Here is a 22,523-nt window from a genome sequence, read left to right as displayed (position 1 = left end):
CACTCTAGCCTCAGGCAACTCCCTGTCCCTCTGTCCCGGTTTCCTCGTATGTAAAATTAACAACAGACATTGTAGGAGAGTTTAGAAGAGTAATAAATTGGTTGTTATTAAGGTTCTTCTGTGTTATGATTAAAATTACCATTAAAAAAAAGCTCATTTAGCTATTAATTCTTTACCATAATATAAAGAGAAACAGCGTTTGTAGGAAAAGTCAGTCTGTTTCATGAGATTCAATGACATTCAAGATTGGGTTTACTGAATAATATACAGTAAATAAATTATCAGGCCATACCAAAAATAATAAAACCAAACAGATTAAACAGCTACTTATATCACAGATGATCTTCTGCGGGTAGAAAAAGGGAATAGCAAAACCACAGTTTCATATACAGATTACATACTACTTCATAGGCACAAGGACCGTGCAGCAACAGTCCTACTTTCGATCTCTCTTAACCTCCAACTTTGCAGCTTGCTATAACTCTGTAAGCACAATCACTTAAAATATGTGTATTAAATTACACAGTTTAACATTTTCTACAACTAACTTTGTTGTTTCTTGATACTTACTTTCAACAGACAAAGTATGTACAAACGTAAGAACCAAAGACTTCTTGACAACTGTAGATACAAACAAAGCAGACTCTGCAGATGGTAATGAACAGTTTTCTGGATGTCCTCATCACACCCCTCTTTCAGAGGCATTGATGCTTACAGCAATATAAATACTTAAAAGCCCTAAGGCGTCACATACTAAGTAAGTGGGGAGATAACAAAAGAAGAGTTAAAACCTACTTATTTTTCTTACATGCATATATTTACAAATATATACCTATGTATTCAAACATGTAACTTCCAGTGTTCTTTGAATTTCCTCTACTGATGTCTGACCCCCTTCCCAAACTACAGCTGTTGCCATGTTCACTTTCCAGTATATAAAAAACAAAACAAAGCCCCAAACCAACCTGCAACAACAAAAAAAATCATCAGCTAAATAATGCAGCTTCTACCCCGGTTACATACTCAAGAATGGACATTTTCCATCCTGTCATGTAGAAGATACCCAGTCCTCAGGTTAAATAAGTTCTATGAAGATAAACCAAAACATGATGCAAGGGCAAGTTTTTCTTTTCCCTCTCCTGTCTCTAAATAGAAAAGGATAACAACCTGAAAACATAATGACCTGTGCGATGGCTTTCTTACATTTTGTTTTAGATACACTCCTAAATAGTTATGGAAAAGCAGTAATTCTAGAAAACTCTCTGATTAACCAGCCTTTAAACACCTATAGTTCATCAACTCATGGAAATCAGAGGGCAAAAGATACAATATATCTTCAGCAGTGATGCATTTTACACCAATGATACCTATTTTATGAGAGAAAAACTACTAAAGATTTAATGGTGCCAATTAAAGAAGCCAAGAGTTTGCATGGCTCAATGGCTGAGTCATAGACCTTTTGCCTATAATAGGTTCCATTATAGCCCTGAGCTCAAGCTGTGGGAAGAGGATCGCAGATGAGTAACAGGAATTAGTATTTTTAAATGTTACTGCTAAGGAAGGTGTCCTTTAAGCATTACGCAGCTGCAATTCTAGCAGCAGTAGAGCAGCTTGTGCTTACTCAGAATCCTAGTTTTAAATGAGATGCTCTGCAATTTGTGGACACCTCACAACTTCAAAACACTATCAAAGAAATTTAAGCCCATCAGTGTAAAGCCCTCACAAATTTAACCAGCATTTCATATGCACTTCTGAACTTGGAATACTTCAGTACTTGTAATTTTTGTGCTATGTTATTACCCGGATTTTTGGTATTCATTTATGTTTACATAAAACAAGGTAAGACTGTGTAACTGAAGACTTAATTTGTACTTAACCATAGGATGTCTATAAACAACTAGTGCAATGTACAATGAGAAAAAGAAAATTAAAATGTTGAAGTGCCTCTCAAGACGGTTCCCAGTAATCCCAGGAAAGTGTTTGTGCCATAGTACAGTATTGTACAAAATTCTGATTATCCACATCAACAATTAAACCTCAGACACAGGTATGGATTATCTTGAAGGAGAAGTCTAATGGGAATTTAACTTCCTTTAGATAGATTGATATTTATGAAAACATCAGCAGATTCTAATACAGGAAATAAAAGAATTAAGATGGGTAAAATTGGCACCAGAGCAAATTGGGTATAAAACCAGTGACTAATAAATTTAGGACAGAAAGTCAGATGCCTGGTCCAACGTTCAGAGTAATCTGATTTGGGTAAGAATTTTTAAAAAAAAGGAGTACTGGGAGCAAAAGGTAAGTGGTCTTTAAATTGAAGTTTGATAAGGTTATGAAAAGTAGTTCATAAGATGGCACATGTGACAGCTGGAGGCTCAACTCAATGGCCCAGACAATCTTTACAAGTGCTTTGCTCCTAAAAAATGGTGACAGCAAAAATCAACAGCAAAGTCTTGTTTAGATTAAAAAATAAATGTATTTTAACAAATGTTATTTGGAATATGACAAACACTGAACACACTAGTTCAGAAATGAGTTAAATATGCTTAGAACAACCATTTATGTTTAATTTCCGAGGGGAGGGAAATCTCTATTAAGCAGACTAACAGGGCTGGTAAGACAAGTTTCTCGTCACAGAAGTTTTACCTTCAAACCTGAAATAAGAGGGGGGGTTACCCAAAAAGTTTTTATAATTACACTGATCAATACAGTCAGAAAAAAAACCAACTTAGGTATTACCTCTTTTATAAGCCTTACTTCACTCACATCCTCAAATCGTCACAGCTATGAACGTGACTACTCAGATACCGCACGGAAAACCTCTGTTATTTCAAATGTTTGTGTTTGTAACACTGTCCTTTGACTATAAATTGTCTTCATTCATATCATGATTGTCATACAAAATGCAATAGTGCTGTCTAAAACAGAAAGGGTTACTTTTTAAATGAAAATGCCACAGTCCCAGTGTCCTTTTACAATAGCTTTTCTATTCCCTGGTTTGGACAATTTTCCCAAAACAATGCAGAATTCATTTTTCTTTTTTTAGGTACTCTAGATGATAGAGGTTTGAGAAAAGTAGAAGTAAGCCATTTGTGAAATTACTGGCAATCAGTTGTTCATTTACACAGTTATGTTATTTAAGTATTAGTGATATACTTGTAAGGAGCAGGTTAGTGCAGGAAACGCTGCTACCCAGTTGTTGTTGGGCATCTGTCTTAACTTGCAACAGGAATACTGCAACTAAAAAGGCTCTCGAGAGAACTTCACTTCTTTCTACTGTGTTGGAAAACTTGTTCTTCCTCAAGAGCTTCCTACACGTGACATCCCTAACACAAGTTACCTGAATCAATGAGGATAAATGAAGGTAAAACAAATTCTTCCCTCAAAAAACCAAATTGTTTTCGATAGAAATTATCCCAGAGCTCCCAGACTAGAAGCTCCTGGCCTGCTTTGACAGCTCTCCATACCAGTTAATTAACAATGTAAACCCCTTCTCCCATCCCCACCCATTGAGGCAATTAGGTAGTTCACAGGAATGCTTTGTTTTGGGGTAAGTTTGTACATTTGGTGTAGACACACTTAGAAGAGATGCAGAGGAGCAAGAGTTTTTATCTTTTACACCTACTAGTAAGTGTATCAGACTTAAGCAGTTAATCATTGAAAGAGCAAGACAACCTGCAGATCATACTTCAGCTGCTTACAGCCCAGGCTTTCCTGTATAATATACACTTCCCACCCACAAGGTTTTCTTTGCTTTACTTATGAGTACAAGCATCTACTTCTTCAGCATCTACAACTCAGAGAACATGTTCCCAAGTTAAAAGGAAAATACACTGATCACAATTTCAATAATTCTATGTTTGTGACTTGCAAAAAATAACTCGGTGGTTTTCTAGGATTGAAGGTGGTATTTTCATGTGCACAGCTAATGCTCCTTGTACATATTAGTCCTCAGTTCTGCACGAGAATTTTTGATTATCCAATTAGACATAGTTAGTATAAGTCCTTTAAATGCAGAAAGTTACTTTCCGAAGCTGCAGCGATTATTCTGGATATACTAAAAAGACAAAGCAGAACAGAAGACTACACCCAAAGGCTTCTTGCCTTTCTGAGGACATACAAATGCACAGCAGAAGTCAAGCTGGCATTCGAGAAAGCGTGCGGGAGCTGAGGAACAAGCAGTGTTAACTCTTCTCAAGGGAGGGGAGCACCAGGCAGCGGTGGCAGGGACGGAAGAGGGAGGAGGTTTGCGGCCGCCTGGGTAACCCCAGGCGCCTTACCGGGCTGCACATTTCCACTCTGTGAAATGGAAACAGTGATAGGGTTTGCCTGCCCCGCCAGTGTATTCCCACTGACTCAAATTACTCAAAGGTTCTCCAGTGGAAGAAGTTAACAGACATGGAGGGTACGTATCACAGGCTAAAGCCATCTTTTTCTAGCTGACAGGTTAGTATTAGTAAGCCAAACAACTCAGGTAACTGTGGTTTCATGCTGCCACTTTCCACTACGAGATTTGCAGCTCCACAGAAAGGCTCAGTGATGCCCAGTTCCCTTCAATCCAAAGGCAAATACAACAAGCATTTTTGGTATACATTCTCTTCAGTCTTTCCTTTTCGTTTCCAAAAAGGTGGCACCATACAATCCATTACTTCCAGGTGAGGTGAGGATACACCATCCCGATCAGCCAACACAGAACTCACCGTTGGGACAGCCCCCTGAAGAGATCATAGAATGGTTTGCGTTGGAAGGGACCTTTAAAGATCATCTAGTACAACTCCTCTGCAATGAGCAGGGACATCCTCAACTAGATCAGGTTGCTCAGAGCCCTATACAAGCTGACCTCGAATTTTCCAGGGATGGGGCATCTACCACCTCTCTGGGCAACCTGTTCCAGTGCCTCACCACCCTCACTGTGAAAAATTTCTTCCTTCTATCTAGTTTGAATCCACCCTCCTTTACTTTAAAACCATTACCCCTTGTCCTGTCACTACAAGCCCTGCTAAAAAGTTTGTCCCCATCTTTCTTATGAGCCCAAGTACTGAAAGGCCACAATAAGGTCTCCCCAGAGCCTTCTCTTCTCCAGGCTGAACAAACCCAACTCTCTCAGCCTGCCCTCATAGGAGAGGTGTTCCATTCCTCTGATCAATTTTGAGGACCTCCTCTAGACTCACTCCAACAGGTCCATGTCTTTCCTGTGCTGAGGACTCCAGAGCTGGACACAGCACTCCAAGGTGGGGTCTCACCAGAGCAGAGTAGAGGGGCAGAATCACCTCCCTCGACCTGCTGGCCACGCTTCTTTTGAAGCAGCCCAGGATACGGTTGGCTTGCTGGGCTGTGAGCGCACCTTGTTGGCTCATGTCCAGTTCTGCATCCATCATTCCCCCCCAAGTCCCTCTTCACAGGGCTGCTCTGAAAGCCTTCATCCCCCAGCCTGTATTGATAGTGGGGGTTGCCCCGACCCATCTGCAGGACCTTGCCCTTGGCCTTGCTGAACCTCAGGAGATTCACACAGGCCCAATTCTTCAGCTTGTCCAGGTCCCTCTGGATGGCATCCCAACCATCAGGCATGTCAACTGTACCACTCAGCTTGGTGTCATCTGCAAAGTTGCTGAGGGTGCACTCAATCCCATTGTCCATGTCACTGATGAAGATATTAAACAGTACTGGTCCCGATATACTTTGCTTTATACTGAGATGTAACCACTGCCATTTAAGACACCAGCCTGAGCAGACCCCATCTGAAGTAAGATCTACATTACAACACAGAACTCTGTTCTGTCAAATTTTTTTCCCCATTGTTTGTATTTTTTAATCTGTAAGCCTCTAGTAGCGGACATGTAATTCTCTTTAAAAACTTCCCATACGCATATTGTTGCTTAGCATACAAACCTGCTCTCCTTAATCACCTTTCCCAGGCCACTTAAAGCATTCTGCAGGGGACTTCAGAGGTATACAGACCACAGGGTGAAACCACCAACTCAAAGAAATCTTAATAGATACACATGAGATACAAAACCAAAAGAGATCATCAGTAATCAACTCTATTTTTCTCTTGGGGTGGGAAGAGAGCAGTTCTCCAAATGGCCTTTCCTTTGCAGTATTTTATTAACTTCATCATGACAAAGTAGGCTTGAAATCACAGACTTCTTAAAAATCCTTTGATGTTATATATGCTGCCCAAGATCCATTTATGTCAAAGAGCCCAAGATACTTCTCAAGCTCTAGTTCTTTAGTCACAGGAACAAATGAAAAAAGCCTTTGAGTATGTTATCTATGGCATGTCACAGGTAGGCCTTTTCCCGGCTCCTCTAGTAATTGAACTAAACTAACAATTAAATCAGAAAGTGTCAGAACTGGAGGGGATGAGGGAGAGAGGAGGTGTGGAAAAAAGAAAAGAAAAAAACCCAACTAAAACCACCACCTAGTTTTCTGTGGACAAAACACCACACTTAGCAGTACCAATTGAGATAACTCTTGATTATAATGTCTAAAAATCATACTTTAGTTCTCCAGCCACTTTGATTAACATTGTTCTGTGAAACATTAAATACCTTATCTTTAGTGCAGATATCTGTACTGTCCTACCTCCAGCCATTCTTTACGCAACCTATAGTAAAATGTAAAAATCACTGCACATAGGTCTTAAATCAGACGTGCCTACAGCAATATCGGGTCTAAATTTTGTTTTATATTGTAACATTATATTCTAACTGGAGAGCTGTGCCTAAAGCAACCCTTTATAACTTAGCCCTCATTGCCGCTAACAGTTTCTGAGTTATGTTTTTTGGCTGTTGCTGTACAGCACAGCAGGGAACTGCAGGAACTGCTCTGCCGTCCCCTGCTCACCACTACTGCAGAGGAGCACTCTCAAGCACACCCGACAGCAATGCTGGCAATGCAAACACGAAACAAGCAACCTGTGTCAGACAACAAAAATTCCCTGAATCCCAGCCTAATGCCTCAGTATTTCAAAGGAGGCTAGCAGAGAAAAAGACTTGGAACTAAGTAGTCTTCCAGTACTGTAGGTATTTATCCCTATGTCCACAACTGACAATGCTTGCCCCAGTAAACATTTGCAATATTCCATTAACAAACTGAGTGAGATACAAATAACAGCTATAAAGCCCAATGTTTTAGACTAGTTTTAATGACTATGTATTTCATATACAGTTGTACAAGTAAACTGTGATGTCAACTTTTTATGGTAAGGTGTCACTTTAAATTCAAACAGGCACTGTATATTATAAGCCTCCCACTATATTTAGCAACAATTGGCTGGTACAGAAAGATTTCTTCCAAAAATAAAATAAAGCACTTCATATCATTCAACGCTCACATGTAAGGAAAATTACAGTATTATCACAGTTATCAGAGTCTTGCAGGGCCAAAAAAGATATGAAGTACCAGAATGCAAGTGGATGGAGGGCCATCTGGAGAGAAAGGAGATGTAAAAGGAGACCAGAGTTCATATTGACTACTGGATAGTGGGAAGTTTGTTATGAAGCTTGTTATGAGTCCTCTCTGTCTTTTCTTACAGGAGCACTAAATCAAAAAAATCTAGGAGTATTAACTTCTCAGTTACTGTGGCCATTATGTTCTTTTGTTTGTGGGAGTTAGAGACATAATAAGACACAATTTAATTAGCACAATTAAAATTGACTAATGTTTTTCTGATTCAACTGATTAAATTATTCAGTCTGTTTTAAGAAAGAAGTCTATTGTAGGTGGGTATACCTTCCTTTCGGGAACTCTTGTGTTACATATGAAAATTTCCTCTCTGATTAAAATAACAAGAGTTTATATTTAACAAAATATAAAAAAAAAAGAAAGAGGAAACTTAAGTAAGTGTTTGGCACTCCCTACAACATGTTATATCAATATAGCAAAGACACATTTGGTGCTGAATACTGAAGAGTAAGTGTTGCACTCTTGAAGACAAATACTTGCAAATTTCCAAAATTAAAAGGTTAATAATACTCCATAGAAACCTGCCAAGCTCCAGAAGTTAACATTTCTTGACGTTTAATTTCTACAGCAGCAACCCATGCAATATGAACCCTCTCCCAGTTGTTCTTAATTTTTGTGCTTGTCCAGTGTAATACATAAGCTGCTGTCTCCTAAACTTGGCTAACACAATAAAACCGCTGAGGAGGAGTACAGGAAAGAGTCAAATCCAGACCCACGGTACTGATTCAGGGATGAACGGGTGGTGAAACAACAGAAGCAAAGAAACAAGGATTCCTCCCAACCCAACAGTGGAAGATCAGAGAGAGATCCACTTCTTTTTCTTCCACATCTTGCATACCTGCACTACTCTCAGGTTAACCTCTACAATTACCAAATTCGTACACAAGAAGTGGGATTTCCTGCTTTGAACTTTTAGACTGATCATGTCCATCTGCTTGAGCTGCACCCTTAAGCAAGAACAATACTGGAAGGAGGAACAAGGAGAGCAGGGAGATGGCATGTTTTAGAGCAACAGATACCCGAGTAAGAATTGGAATTGGGTAGTTTTATGAATTTGTGTTTTGAATAACAATCTTTATGCCCATCATCTATATGTTCCTCTTCATAAACAGGGGTAACACCATTACCAACCTTGCCCAGTAACTAAGAAAATTCTGACTAAATAGGTGATATATCAAGGTCAGTAAAATCAGAAAGAATGCTGGTTCCAGAGTTTATAAATCAAACCCACGCTCGGATCACTAAGCCATCCCATCTCCCAGTTCTGTTTCCTCAAAAAGACTAAGAAATTAATCTTGAGTTTTATTTCTAGCTTTTCATGCTTTTAAATGATTCTCTATGTTGAAGAAAAGAAATTCCATTCAGTGCTCAAGGAAAACAATTCATTGACAGATACTGGAGGCATCTTCCCACATTTCAGTGCACATGACACACATCTAACGAAACTGTGCCAAGCTCTTTTTGCTAGAAAGGGGGTGTTCTTTCATCTCTTCAATAACAAAATAGCTGCAAATACTTCAGTTGGAAGAGGAAAAAAGTCCTTCTTCTCTAAAAAAGAAAACACACCTCTGAAATCAAATCAGTCATTTATATTTGTGTGAAAAAGGGAACAAAAGGTGAGAGTTAAAAAAAATTTGGGAGAACTCGGAATGTAACCTGCCACTAATTCAATAAAACAAGACAAAGCTTTGAATTCTAACGGAAGTTTTAATTTATCAAAATTTGAAGGAGGACTCAAGGGCTGGTTATTCAGGACAAGTGCTACAGAAACTTGAGCTGTGTAAGCGTATTAAAGGGCCTGAAAGCTCGCTGCCAGAGGAAGAGGCAATCCCCATTTTCTCACACCAAGCATCCCCGCTCCCACAGCACCAGCTTGGGTGATCTTGTGGTCGGGCAGTGAAGAGATGCCAGGAACATGACCTGGCCAGGTAAGCCAGTTCACCAAATGAGCAGGCATGCAGATGGAGCAGGAAGGAGCTAAGGTTCTGTATCCCAGGCCTCAGCCACCTTTATTTGCACGGATTATTTTTTTTAAGCAGATTAGATATTGAGAGTTCTTCAGCTCACACAACTATGCTGGGAAGCTGTTAGCGGATTGTCTGCCCACAGCACGGTGACGCACGAGGTGCACCCCGCAGCAGCGTGCAGAGCACTATCGGGCACCACCGTGCCAAACGGCCACCTCCGGCAAGGGATGAAGAGGTGGGCGGCTCAAGCAGCTGGCGCAGGAGAGGTGGGGTGAGCCCCTAGACTCTGTCCCCATCTTAACACCGGCGTTGGCCACCTCCTCTCTGCTCCCACCGCTCAGCACCACTCCACCAGCTCAGCTTCGCCTGTCGCTGCCCACTCCCGATCACCGCTTCCTGCCCACGCTTCCTACTCCGCTCCCACCAGCTCCCAAGAAGCAGCTTCACCATCTTTAAACCACACCTGCAAACTTGGGAATATTTCAAAAGAAAGATCTGTACAAACAGATGCTTTAATCACCGTGAAAAATTCAAGGGTGTTAATCTTGCTCCTTAGCTACCAAACTTTACAACTCTGTTGACAAAAGGCGGCACCAAATATTTATAGATGACATCTCTACAGAAAAAAACACAAGCTATTTGTTCCCAAAATCCAGACCACAATACCACCTGTAGAATACGTATCTCTCCATACAATTAAAAGAACATTGATACCTAGAAAGCAAAGCTCTCCGAGAATATAGAAAGGAACGGGAGGGGTACACATCCATTCTGACGCATTGTTCAGGTGAGACCGTCCCTTTTTAAAAACACCATTCCAGTATTTTAGTTTCATAATTGTTTGGTTATCAGTTCTCTCGTTGTAACTCAAACGTGAAAATTCAAAAGTGGAAAACCACTGGCTCACTGAACTGAGGGAGAAAACAACCTCTACAGACAAAAGTGAAAAATCCAACTTCTGAGTGATGGTGTCCCATCATAGTGGGAACCGAGACATTTACTATCCCCAGAGGAAAAAAGGACATTTACGCAAGTTTGTGACACTTGCATTCAAGATACAAGCAAAGGCAGATTAGTTTAGAACAAATGGATGCCTCAAATTCCACATGAAAAAACAGGATGGAAGACCAGGAGGACGATCCATAATAAAAAGGCAGGAAATTATTACTTCGCCTGCAACTTGTTCCTTATTAAGATTGCTACTGTATTTAATGAAATAACAAATAAATGTAAAAAAAATAATCAAGCATTTCTCCTTTCATTTGCCCCAATCTTCCATCCTTGTAAGTTATGTAGCTGATGATCATACACACATTTCCCTATCAGCTTTCAGTCATGAAAAAAAAGCTTCTGTGAAACGACAGATTTATATTTGTTCAAATAAATATAAAATATGAGAAAGTGTTCAGCCATGGGAAAATAAGATGACTGCCACATCGCACTGGAAGTGACCATCAGCAGCTAAGAATACTGTACTGAGGTACTGAACAGCAGCATACATTTAAAAATATTTCTAGTTAGGTGATTCCTCAGATAATGCTAAATGATTTCAAGAAAAATCACATTCAGGTCACCAACATATCATAGAAACTTTCAACATATTCACGCTGAAGAACAAGTCTAGGAACTCTTAAGCCTAACAAGATCAGTGCGCTGATGCAGACTTGTGTATTTATGCTAATGCTGCAAACTGGCTTTACCCAAAACTCCAGAGCAGGTAATTTAATGGCATGAATTACTTTCATCACAGTCAAATCATGGCACCTGAGGGAATAAGTATTCTTGAAGTTTCTTGTACATCCTCAACAGTAAAAGGGACCAAAAAATCCATAGCAAAACCATCTCAAAACTACAGTTTTTTGGCCCAAAGGCCTATTCACTGTAGAATCACTGCAACCCCTTATTTACAGAAGTACATATAGCCTTCTCAAGGGTGAGGAAGAAATAAGCCTTTGGATATGTTAATATTAACTGTTAGACTGGAATATATCTGCGAGAGACCCGCACGTGGACTAGCTCATGGATGGATCAGGTTATCAGCGTGCGTAACAGGCTATTCTACCCCACAAAGGTGAAATAACTTCAATACTTTTAACCAAAGGTAGCTTTAATGATCCACTTTTATTTGGAAAATCATTGTTAATTATATTGCATACATTGTTCAAATACAGGAGTTCTTCAGAGCCTCAACAACATACAGCAGAAGCCTGTAAACTTTTAAGAAAAATTTGCTGTTATCAGCCTTTACTTTCAGATGAATACTATGGATTTTCTTCTCAGGTTTTCTTTCATCACTCTCCCCAACTTCTGATCTGGCCTAGGTTTTTTACATATATTTTACATAAATACACATGCACACATGTATGCTTATCTGTATATAAAAATAATATACAATTGTAATCAAGGTTCGGTATTAGTGTTTTTTTTAATTCCATTTAGTCTGGCACCTTCAACAATCTTGCCAACATATACTAGTTGCTGGTCTATGAACACTTGGAAAGGGAAACTAGAATTTCTAGGGGCAGCCATGGGATTCTGCTGAACATGCAGCATATACAGTACCCCAAAAGACCAGCTAGCAGTCACGTGAAATAGCCTCTGTATCAAAACAAAAAGTAACAAATAGTGTTTGTAAGTCTTAAAAAAAAAAAAAAAAAAAAAAAAGAAGGAGTTGTTCTACTTATTGACAGGAAAATAGTCAAAAAGCTAAACACTTAAAGGATGAAAAAACTGACAGTTCTCTCTGGAGCTGTGGGACATTGCTTATGAGTATTAATTATGGGAAAAATCCTAACCATCTGAAATGATACCATTTTTTACTAAGTGAAATTATAGGACACACATTGACATATAATTGGTTATGCGAAGACAGTAAGGAGGCAAGTAAGGAGTCAGTCTCTTCTTACTACTCGTAGGCATTAAAACAATTAAATACCCAGGAGAAAGTCAACTTCATTTTAGTGTGCCAGCAGTAACTAACTTAACCTGCACTCTCTGCCAGGTTAGAGTATTGTGTGAAACCACTCCAGCAATGGTAGTTTTCATTAATATCCCTCCCTATTCAGGTATATCCAAGTATAAATTAAACTGAGGCAGTAACACAGAAAATGCAGGAAGGGCCTGTGACAGGGGTGACCCAGCTGGTAACTTAGCAGGACTTTCCCCTGCCTCTTCCCCTGCAAGGGAGGGCAGGAAATTTCAAAAGAATGTGTTCATACCAAACACAGCTATGAGTTATGATTTAAAGCAAAGTCACATGCCCACAGATAGTAAGGCCAGCAGAGCAAACCTGGCAGTAACACACACAAAATGAATTCCTTCTCCACAAGAAGCTGGACACTGCAACCCAGCATCCTTCAACACTGTTGCTGCCCACCATTGAGGTCCATCATTTATTCAAACATGGAGGCTACACGATAACTATTTGTCATTTAAGTATTCCTGCGCTTAACTATAAATAATGTAGATCACATTTGTGGAACATGATTAATGAACAGGACTCGAAACTTCAGCCCACACAGTAGCTGTGGGTAAATAAGAATTTCTGTAAAACAACACACCCAGGATAGCCTATTCTTGGCAGAGAGAACTCCTACACTTGCTCTATCACTAATAAAGTTCTCTGGAAATAACGATACATAAGAGCAACTGCACAGCATTAGACCCCCAGAGGCCTGTCTAACCTGATACCCTTCTCTGACAAGGTCTGTGGAAGAGTACAGGAACCAGACATGCACACAGTAGATGCACCCCAACAACAAACCCTCAGCCGCTTATTTACGGCACAGACCTGCTGTACCAAATGTGGTGCTTTAATCTTTATCAAATGATGATACATTTTTCTGTGCAACATCTCAGAGATCAGCATCTTAATGTGCAGTTCTGAGCTCACCACCTGATAATTTGCTGAATACCGTAAAAGAACTCAAGGAGACAAAAACAGGTGACAAACAACCCTTGTTTCACATTCACCTTCTTCATGCACCCATATCACTCAATTTTAGAGGCTTTTACCATCTCTCTCCTTCCCTTCCCCTCTAAATCACCTCCTTCCGTGCTTTTTCAAGTGCTGCTGTATTTTCTGAGGCCAGAGGAAGGTGCCCAGAGCTGCAGAGCACTTTCCACATAGGGGTACCATGCATACACGTAATAACATGGTAACCATCTTTGTTTTCCTCTCTGCTGCTTCATAACAGTTCCTACTGTTTTATTTCTTTGACTGCCATAGCACATTTTCAGACAGCCATCTAACACCAAGACCCTATTCCTAAGGAGAGGGTTTTGCCTGTCATTTCACTGCCCAGGTACCACAGAATCATTTAGGCTGGAAAAGACCTTTAAGATCATCAAGTCTAACTGTTAACCTAACACTGCCAAGTCCACCACTAAACCATGTCCCTAAGCACCACATCTACATGTCTTTTAAATACCTCTAGGGATGGGGACTCCACCACTTCCCTGGGCAGCCTGTTCCAATGCTTGAGAACCCTTTTGGTGAAGGAATTTTTCCTAACATCCAATCTAAACATCCCTTGGCCGTGCCTTGACTCACAGCTTATGGCCAAGTGATTGATATTCCTCTTGTATTTCTAATTATTTAGTTTCATTATTGTTAGGCTTTTCACCACGTCTGCACTTGGCACTCAGCTTTCAGTATGTTAACAGCAGCAGCAAACTTTGCCATCTGACTTTTCACTCTCCTCCAGATCATTTATGAGTATTTTGAAGAGCACAAGCTCACAAGCCCAACACAGATGCCTCCACTGTGAAAACAAGCAAGCTACTCCTACCCTCTGCTTTGCACCTTGGCCGATTACCCTACCACACACAGCAGAACCCACCTTCCCATTCCATGGCCACTGAGCTCTTCCAAAAGTCTTTGGTGAAGAACATTTCAAAAGAGGGCTTGAAAAACCAAGCACACTGACTGAATGTCCCAACACTACCATGGTTCTTATGAATCTATCAAACTCTACTGAAGTCAGCAACTCACTGCTAACAAGGTCCTTATAACCATGTCTAGTTTTCAGCTATTAATCTAAACCAGCTGAATTGTCAACCACCGGCTCTATCTCCCAGCCAAAATAATTTGCAGTTTTGCACACAAAAAAGAAGTAACAAGCCCTAGAAACGACACGGCAATTCCTTTTAAGTTAAAAGCAAAAGAACTTCACTTTCCTTCCAACATATCTAAAAACAAAACAGTAATTTGGTTAACCACAAGTATTACAGCCTTCCCATGATAAGGCTAGCTTCAAATCACTGAAAAATAATTACTAAGATGGCTTCTGTTGATTTAAAAGTACATAGTGATTTCCATTTTACTGACTGTATTAATTTTGTTGATGCATTTTATACAAATAAAAACAAACCAGTCATTTAAATAACTGTTCTTCAGTGAACAGTTTTCTGCCAACTGACATGAAGGGAAAACCACTACACAGACAGGCGAGCTACAAATTCTGTATTCAGTCTTAAGAGCAGGGGTTTCGCACATCTGTATTTTTCCCCGGGGGTCAGGAGGAGTTGAGTTTTCATTGACTTGAAAAATATTTATTTCATCCAAACAGTTTTCAAGGGGGAAATGACTGCCTGTCAAGAATTTCATTACTACATTCAGGTCTCAAACTAATTACTTAATGGGAAGGTATGTTAACAATAACTTTTACAAATAAAAACTTAACTTCTCTGTTCACCTACTTCTATTATTTGACTAGCTACAACTGTCTGAATTACTGATTTTAATCAAATAACTTATCATGTGGTTTTCCTCTATTATTTAGTTTCAGCACTTACCTTTGTTCAAGCTATTCATCTGCAGTTCAGAACTTTGTAACAGGATACATAGCTCATTTAAGGGTTCAACTGTCTGCATTTTACCTCTTCAATCATTAAAGGGAAATAAACGTCCCAAGAACATTTAGCAAGCCTGTCCATTCTGCAAGTAAACCTTCTCCTCCCAAACCACCTCTTGCTTCCAAAAAAAGGTGTACCGGATGGTCAGATGAAAACAAGGAATTAATGCCAGTGAAGAACACCACAGCTTTAGGGCACAGTCGATCTCAAATCTTCCCTTCCCACACCCATTACTAGTTGCGAAGAATCCCCGGGACGCTGGGTTTTGTTCCTTTCCTTAGCAGTCTTACGTTACCATTTCTACAATTTTCCTTCCAGTTTTTTCTGCTAGATGTGTCAGCTCTCATCTTCAGGGTAAAAACCACATCTTTTACGTCTTTTTTTCTGATGCCCAGTCCTTCTGTACTGATTTTGCCGTGTTGTCATTACCCCCTTTCCAAATACCCGCTCATTCTCTTGCGTTTTTTCGTATAGTCTCGAGTTCTCTCCTTTCTCATTCTGCTTACCCACACAGTCGATAACACAAGAGGCATTGTCAAGAGCTGCTCTATCAAGGAGGAACACAGAACTCCACATGCATGCGAGAACTGTAATTCAGGTCCTCCAAACAAAGCCTGTGCGTGAAGGTGGGGGGAGAGGGAGGGCCAACACAGGTATAAAATTTCACACCAATTTTGAGGGGGGCAGGGGAGAGAAAGAAGATCTTGAAGATATTCTTTGCCCCTTCAAGAGGGGAGCTTCCTCCTCCCTCCCAGAAAGATGGTGTCCTTCCCCTTGCCCAGCTTAGGCCCTTGATCTCCCTCCTGGGGCTTCCCCACCCTACGGCACCTCCAGCGCTCCCCCCTCCTCTCTTCCAGGGGGAATGTGGAAGCCTCTCCCAGCTGCTGAGCTGCTCCATCTACCACTCCTTGTCAGCTGCCTCTCTGCAGCGCATACATCTGATTCCCAGACCCACCTCACGCTGTGCGGAGCGGCTAACAGAAGCAGCCGGCAGGCAGCAGTGGAGGGGACTGCTGAGCAGCTGCTTTCCGCACAGGCCTGGGACACTGGCTAGGACAGCTGTTTTTATGATTTATTAAGCTTATTGTAGCATCGTATCATTATGACTGCATTCCAACAATTGTCTCCAAATATTTATGGGCAGAGCTACTTGGCATTAATTACTGACTGGTTTAAAAAAATAAAATTAAACCTCTGATATCTTGACCACCTATTCAGTCAGTACCAAAACCTCCTGAATGATGACTGATAGAGTCAGAGGAAAGCAATGGCAAATGCAAAGATCCCAAAAGGCACTTTTTCAGCTGAGGCTTAACATACTAGCATGTAGTCAAACCCGCTAAGCTACAGAGGATCAAGATGTTTTACCATTTTTGGCTTTTAATTGAAAAGTGACGTGGAAGCAATACATTTTCATTGAAACCCGGCAGATCAGAGACTCAGGAAAATAAAACTTCTATCCTATTTGAGATTTCATTTAAGCCTCAGAAGATTTGATTTCAGACTATGATTCACACCTGCTGTCTTCTCCTTGCATAAACTGTTGCCCTATCACTTCCCAGTTGCATTACTTAGTGCTGAAGCAGTTCATCCTGAAAATCTTTTCACACGTAAAAATTTCAGCTTTAACTTAAAACCACAAAACATTCCCTTAGGATTTAAGTAAAACTCTGAGTTTGGCCAAAACAAACACATTATAACACACACTTCTTTCTCGAAGTTGCAAATACAAAAATTAATAGTTTAAATGACAATTCTCACACATGCTTTCCATTTTCCCCCTCAAGGGAACCAACAAGGAAAAAGAAGCAAGTATTCAGCTTGTCCTGTTGCTGTATCACATTTCAGTCTATCTATAATGTTATCCTGTAAAAATTACCGTAAGGACATTAGCAAGCTACCTGAACCTCATTTTACCTTCAGCTTCTGTGCACCAAGAAAGCCACATAACCAGAAACAACCAGGGAATTCAAACAGGAGCAACTATTTTGAAACCATAGATCTTGTGTACCCTGAAACGCATTTACAGTAATTTAAAACATTTTCTGCTCATTGGAAGTAGCTTACCTGAAGGACAGGCACTTTTTGTGGTGTGTTTTGTGGTGACTGGTGAAGCTGTGCCCAAGGCTGATGATGAGGATGTGGGGGTGGTGAAGACTGATGATGTATCCCTGGATGAGGCTGCATGGGAGGACAGGTTGGCATTTGCTGTTGAAAAGACTGCTGCTGACTAGGAAGCTGCTGGCCAGATATTAGTCGCTCTTGTATTGCTTGTGGATCTGCAAGGCCAACACCTGGACAACCATTTGGTCTCATGTGCCCACCCATCTCCCGTGGTGTTGAAGACATACCCATAAACGGACGATTCTGTTGCATGTTTCGGGGGCCCATATTCCTTTGTCCAATTCCCATGGCACCAGGGGGCTGGTGTGACGGCTGAGGATGGGGTATATTTGGATAACTGCCAACTTCCATTGGTATTCCAGCACTACCAGGTCTAACCTGCGGAGGAGGTGTACCTGCTGGATTACTCATTGCTTTCATAGGTGACATGGGAGGTGGAGAGGCATAAGTTCCCTGAGGCTGTGAAGGGTGCATAGTTTGCGTGTTCATTTGGTTAAGTGAGCCACTAGGGTGGATGGGTTGCTGGTGCATTAGTCCTTGACCACTGTTTGATGGAAATCCGACAGCATTTGGGTATCTTGGTACAGATTGATTCATTGGAGTGTTATTTGTAAGGCCTAAATTCTGATTCATCCCTGTATTATTAACTAATCCCTGATTAAGGTTACTGTAAGGATATCGAGAATACTGCCCTGAGTTGTTTATAGTAGGTGAGGGTACCGTCTGGCTCCGAGAACTAAAATTAAGTGTTTGCGGCCTAACAGCACCCTGCTGGGGAGGATTAGGGGAGAATCTGGGACTGTGGGCTACTGATTCTCCATGGAGAGCAGTGGGGGGATGGTGGTGAAATTGCTGGACTGAGTGTCGCAAAGAAGGTGCCATACTGGGATTCTGCTGGGGCACATGAGACAAGTGGCCAGGTCCTGAGGTGGCAATGAAAGGGTTTCCCTGATTGAGGCCTTCTTGGCCTTGAGAAAACTGGTTCATCCTCTGCTGTTGCGGCTGACCGTGCTGCTGCATTGAAAAATCACCGCGAGCCATGTAGTTTCCCATCTGCTGCATGTGCTGAGGATGGCCCTGCCCGGGGGGTCCGGAGGGTGCCTGTGGCGGCTGTGTCGGTTGCGGTTGCTGCTGCTGTTGCTGCTGGTACGGTGCTCTGATCTGGTCTGGCACTTGAACTGCCCGTGGTCCCCACATGGAGCCACTGTCTACGAAGGGTTGCCCGTGCCTTTCGTTCTGCATGCTGGGATAGACTCCCATCTGACCACCAGCACCACTGCCGTGAGGAACCTGAGGAACTGGAGGGTTGTGATACTGTGAATGAGGAGACGCTATACCATTCCCAGGGGCATTGCTTATCATCCTGTTCGGCTGATCCATCAGGTGCATTTTCTGCTGTTCGTATTGATTATAGTGATCAAAATGGGTCAACTTGGCTTGATTTTGATTTGCAGGGGGATGATGAAGAGATGACTGTAAAGAGGGAAATCCTTGATCCATGGGCATTTGCTGCCCCATAGGATTTACTGTATTTTCAGGATATCCACATTCTCCAAGACCTTCCAACCCTTCACTGAAAATATTCCCATCTTCTCCAAACAGACTCATCATTCCTGGATCTGCCATCTTTTTTCAGCACACAGCTCCTCAGAGCTACAACTAGAATGCTAGTCTGTGCTTCACCTCGGCGAGGTGTTTTGTCCTCAAAGCCTTTAATCCTCAACTAATCTCCTTCATGTCATTCCATATTTCCTTAATTCTTTTGGACCACGCAGTGTCAGGCAAAGTCTGGTTACTGCTCCTAGAAAAAGTGGGGGAAGGGGGAGAAAGAGAGGAAGATATTGAAATAAATAACGTCAGGCAATATAAAGAAAACATACTTGACTGTTTTTTAGACAATGCTAGCTAGTTTCAGCCCCTGAAATACATCTTAAAAATCTATTTCACTTTATGAAGGATTCATTAGCTTTATCAGAAGCTTTATTATGATAGAGAGTTAGAAAGCAAGCAAAACACTAGCCTTAACCTTAAATTAATCCATTCACTACACTTCCTAGTGCTCCTTTCTTGGGTGGAACAGAACAAAAGAACACAACATGCAGCAGCAGCAGCTGCCACAGCAGGTAGGCAGATGTATGAATACAGCCAAGCAGCCCATCTGCCGAACTAAAGCCCTGAAAACGCTCTAGTTACCAACAGCATGTCCTTAACCTTATTCCCTTGAGCTGTGTAATCAGATGAGCAAGCAGAAGCGCCAAGTCCTACGATGGACTAAAGTTAGTTATACAGACAACAGAGTTTTCAAATGCACGCAGAGATGACCCTCTAAAACATACCAAACTCCAAGACTTAGCATTTAGGAAGAAGAAAAAAAAAAAAAAAAAAAAAAAGGTATTTTTTTAAACACACCATTTATCTTAATTTAATGAAGTTGTAAACTGAAATACATGATGCTTCTTCCCATTTAAGCAAAACTATACACTCAGTTTGTGTAAGAAAATTAAATTCAAAAGCTTCATTCTATGATAGGGTAGATTTCTCAATCCATACCCTAATTTCTCTCATGATGATAACAGGGAACACTGTCATTGGAGTCCATTATTCAACTTCAGGCAATCATGCTACTAACTGCAACTACAGCACTTTAGAAGACCACACTGAAGTTTTGTTCTCTCCAGAATTATAATCTTGAAAACTCACTCAGGTGAATAAGTAAAGGCAAAAGAATTTAAATAATAAAATGCTAACCTAACAAGGTACACACTTGGACTTGGGTGAAAAAGAAAAAACCAACACACAGTAACAGAGTAGATTCAGAAAAGTTCCCATTTAGATTTTTCACAGGAAAGACTGGCATGTTCTGAAACGTGTCCCCCATCCTCTCCCTGCAACAACTCAGAAGATTTTGTTTGGATCTGCTTATTATGAACAAAACTAGTCTAATTCATCTTTCCTTCTTAAGATCAGAACTTTAAATGCTATGTCTTATATTTCAAAATAAAGTTTAAGACAAGGAAGCCTATCCACGTAGCAAATAAAACCAAGTATTTTTGCATCTTTGTCATAATTTAGTAGCAACTGTACTTGCAGATACCAACTTGCCCTTAATCGGTGATCACAGAAAAGATTGACGAGTTTGCACTATCACATCTCGCATTTTGTTGCGGATGAGGGATGCTTTCAGTCACTTTGGATGCAAAATGCCAGGCCAGACTATTTTAACTAAAGGCAATTTGTCCCAGACAAGTTTTAGGGATAAAGTATCAGCACATTTATTACACTTTTTGTAGCCATTGTCAAGAGGACCTTCTACAGCATGAAGCAGAGGGCAAGAGGAAAAGCGTAAGCATTTATCACTCCTCTTAAAATAGCATTTGAATGTCACCTTTAAAACCACACTCTTAAATCTCTTTAGTGCTCAGCTGGGATATTAACACATATTTCTAAATCACTTGGGGGTAAAGTCCTATGAGCCATCTTATATCTCTAATATCTATTTCTTTTGATTTAATTTTCTTTATTAAGCAGAAGCTATCTGTAATATTTACCACCTCAATCAGCTCATTAAAGCACAGTTAAAAAAGTTTCAACAACAAGGTGAGAAGGAGCCTCCTTCACCAAAACAAGCTGTTGGTATTAGACTGCTCCAGAGCAGACCACTCCGTCGTGGTGAAGATCCCTCCAGTGATTCAAGATTGCTGGAGGACTTCTGACACTGCTACCTCAGCTGATGCACACTGCCATCAGGAGCTGGCAAAGCTGGACATCAGTGTGTACTGAGAGTCTCCATCTAACGGAACAGTCTCTCTGCTTAGAAATGCTAAAAAGCGTAGCGCACAGATACTGTTACCTCCCAACCGCTGATGTAATCTGGGCAATATCAAACTTGAGCCAAGTAGAGGATCTCACCCATCAGCTAACCTATTTACAGCCACAGAATTATGAACAAGTAAGAATTTTCACTCATTTTATTATAAATCATGCCTACTGAAAGAACCGTTTTTGACAAGCGTGCTCTACTCTCCTGAAGCACTAATACAACTTTGCAATAAAAGTAACAGAAATCTACATAGAAGAAGAATTCTCTTTGCTATCTGTTATAGACAAGCTAACAGAGCATCTCTAGAAACAAGGTTTCCAACATCAAGCATGCATTTGAATCATACTGCTTCATTTACTGTTTTTCAGCTGACAGGCTTCCAATAAAATTCAGGCCAGAGTCAGACACTGGTAACAGTCAACATCGGCTCTTGCCAAACCTTCTTCTACTTCCCCAAATAAAAGTCAGACCTCTGATGTGATATATGGCTAACAGCACATGGTGAAGAATGAAAGACAGTAGCAGCTACAGCCTGATCAAAATAAATCAACCAATGTTTTGATAAGGAAACAGTCAATATTGGAATTACCTAATAAGCTCTTAACCTTCTACGCTAACAGGATAGATGTCTTCTAGATAGTTAAGCAAGTCATAGAGTCACAGCCTTATTTTAAGTTGCAATCATTTCTTTGCTGCTTTCACTACAAACAATGTACATTCTCTGCTTAAATCCTCAAGGCTGGTTAAAAAAAAAAAAAAAAAAAAGCCTACAAAGGCAGGACCTGCATCAAACAATAATCCTAGCTAAAATATTCAGTAAGCACCACTGTTCACTTGCCCATGAAAGCAGACATACTAACAGCAAGACTGACCTTGATAAACTCGGCTTCAAGTCTTTTTTTTTTTTTTTTTTTTTATTAAATAGTTTAAAAATATGAGTTTGTGCATCTTCTTCTCTACTATCCCATAAGCTAAAACCAACAGACATTCATGAAGCAGTGACTATTTTCCAGGTACAAAGGAGAGAATATATGAACCCTTAGCAAGGCTGATTGCTGAATAAAGTCTGAACGTATGAAAAGATAGTGAACTTTTTTTTTAAAAATCATCTTAAACAAACTACACAGATTCTGCTATAAAATTCTATAGCTTTTCTTTTCCTGAACATGAAAGATTGCACCAACGAGACTGAACTAAAGAGTGAATGAATGTATTTCCTTAAGACTGCCTAGACAACCTACTTCTGTTCAAAACAATGGTACGATCCCAACTACCAGGACACAGTC

The 22,523-nt window shown here is 40.6% G+C and overlaps 1 protein-coding gene across 9 annotated transcripts in view; it reads right to left on the bottom strand.

Annotated features, from left to right (window-relative positions):
* CHD7 (chromodomain helicase DNA binding protein 7) overlaps nt 1-22,523 on the bottom strand; it is a 132,595-nt gene that overhangs the window by 71,064 nt on the left and 39,008 nt on the right. For 8 of the 9 annotated variants that reach the window (XM_049820562.1, XM_049820520.1, XM_049820581.1 and 5 more), the window contains one exon: nt 17,361-19,218. In XM_049820562.1, coding sequence (XP_049676519.1) covers nt 17,361-19,043 — 1,683 coding nt within the window. In that variant the 5' untranslated portion in view covers nt 19,044-19,218. The remainder of the gene's footprint in view (nt 1-17,360; nt 19,219-22,523) is intronic. The other variant, XM_049820556.1, reaches the window with a different exon arrangement.

This window comes from Accipiter gentilis, chromosome 2 (genome assembly GCF_929443795.1).
Source record: "Accipiter gentilis chromosome 2, bAccGen1.1, whole genome shotgun sequence".
NCBI classification, from domain to species: Eukaryota; Metazoa; Chordata; class Aves; order Accipitriformes; family Accipitridae; genus Astur; species Astur gentilis.
This window is presented reverse-complemented; position numbering and strand designations above follow the sequence as displayed.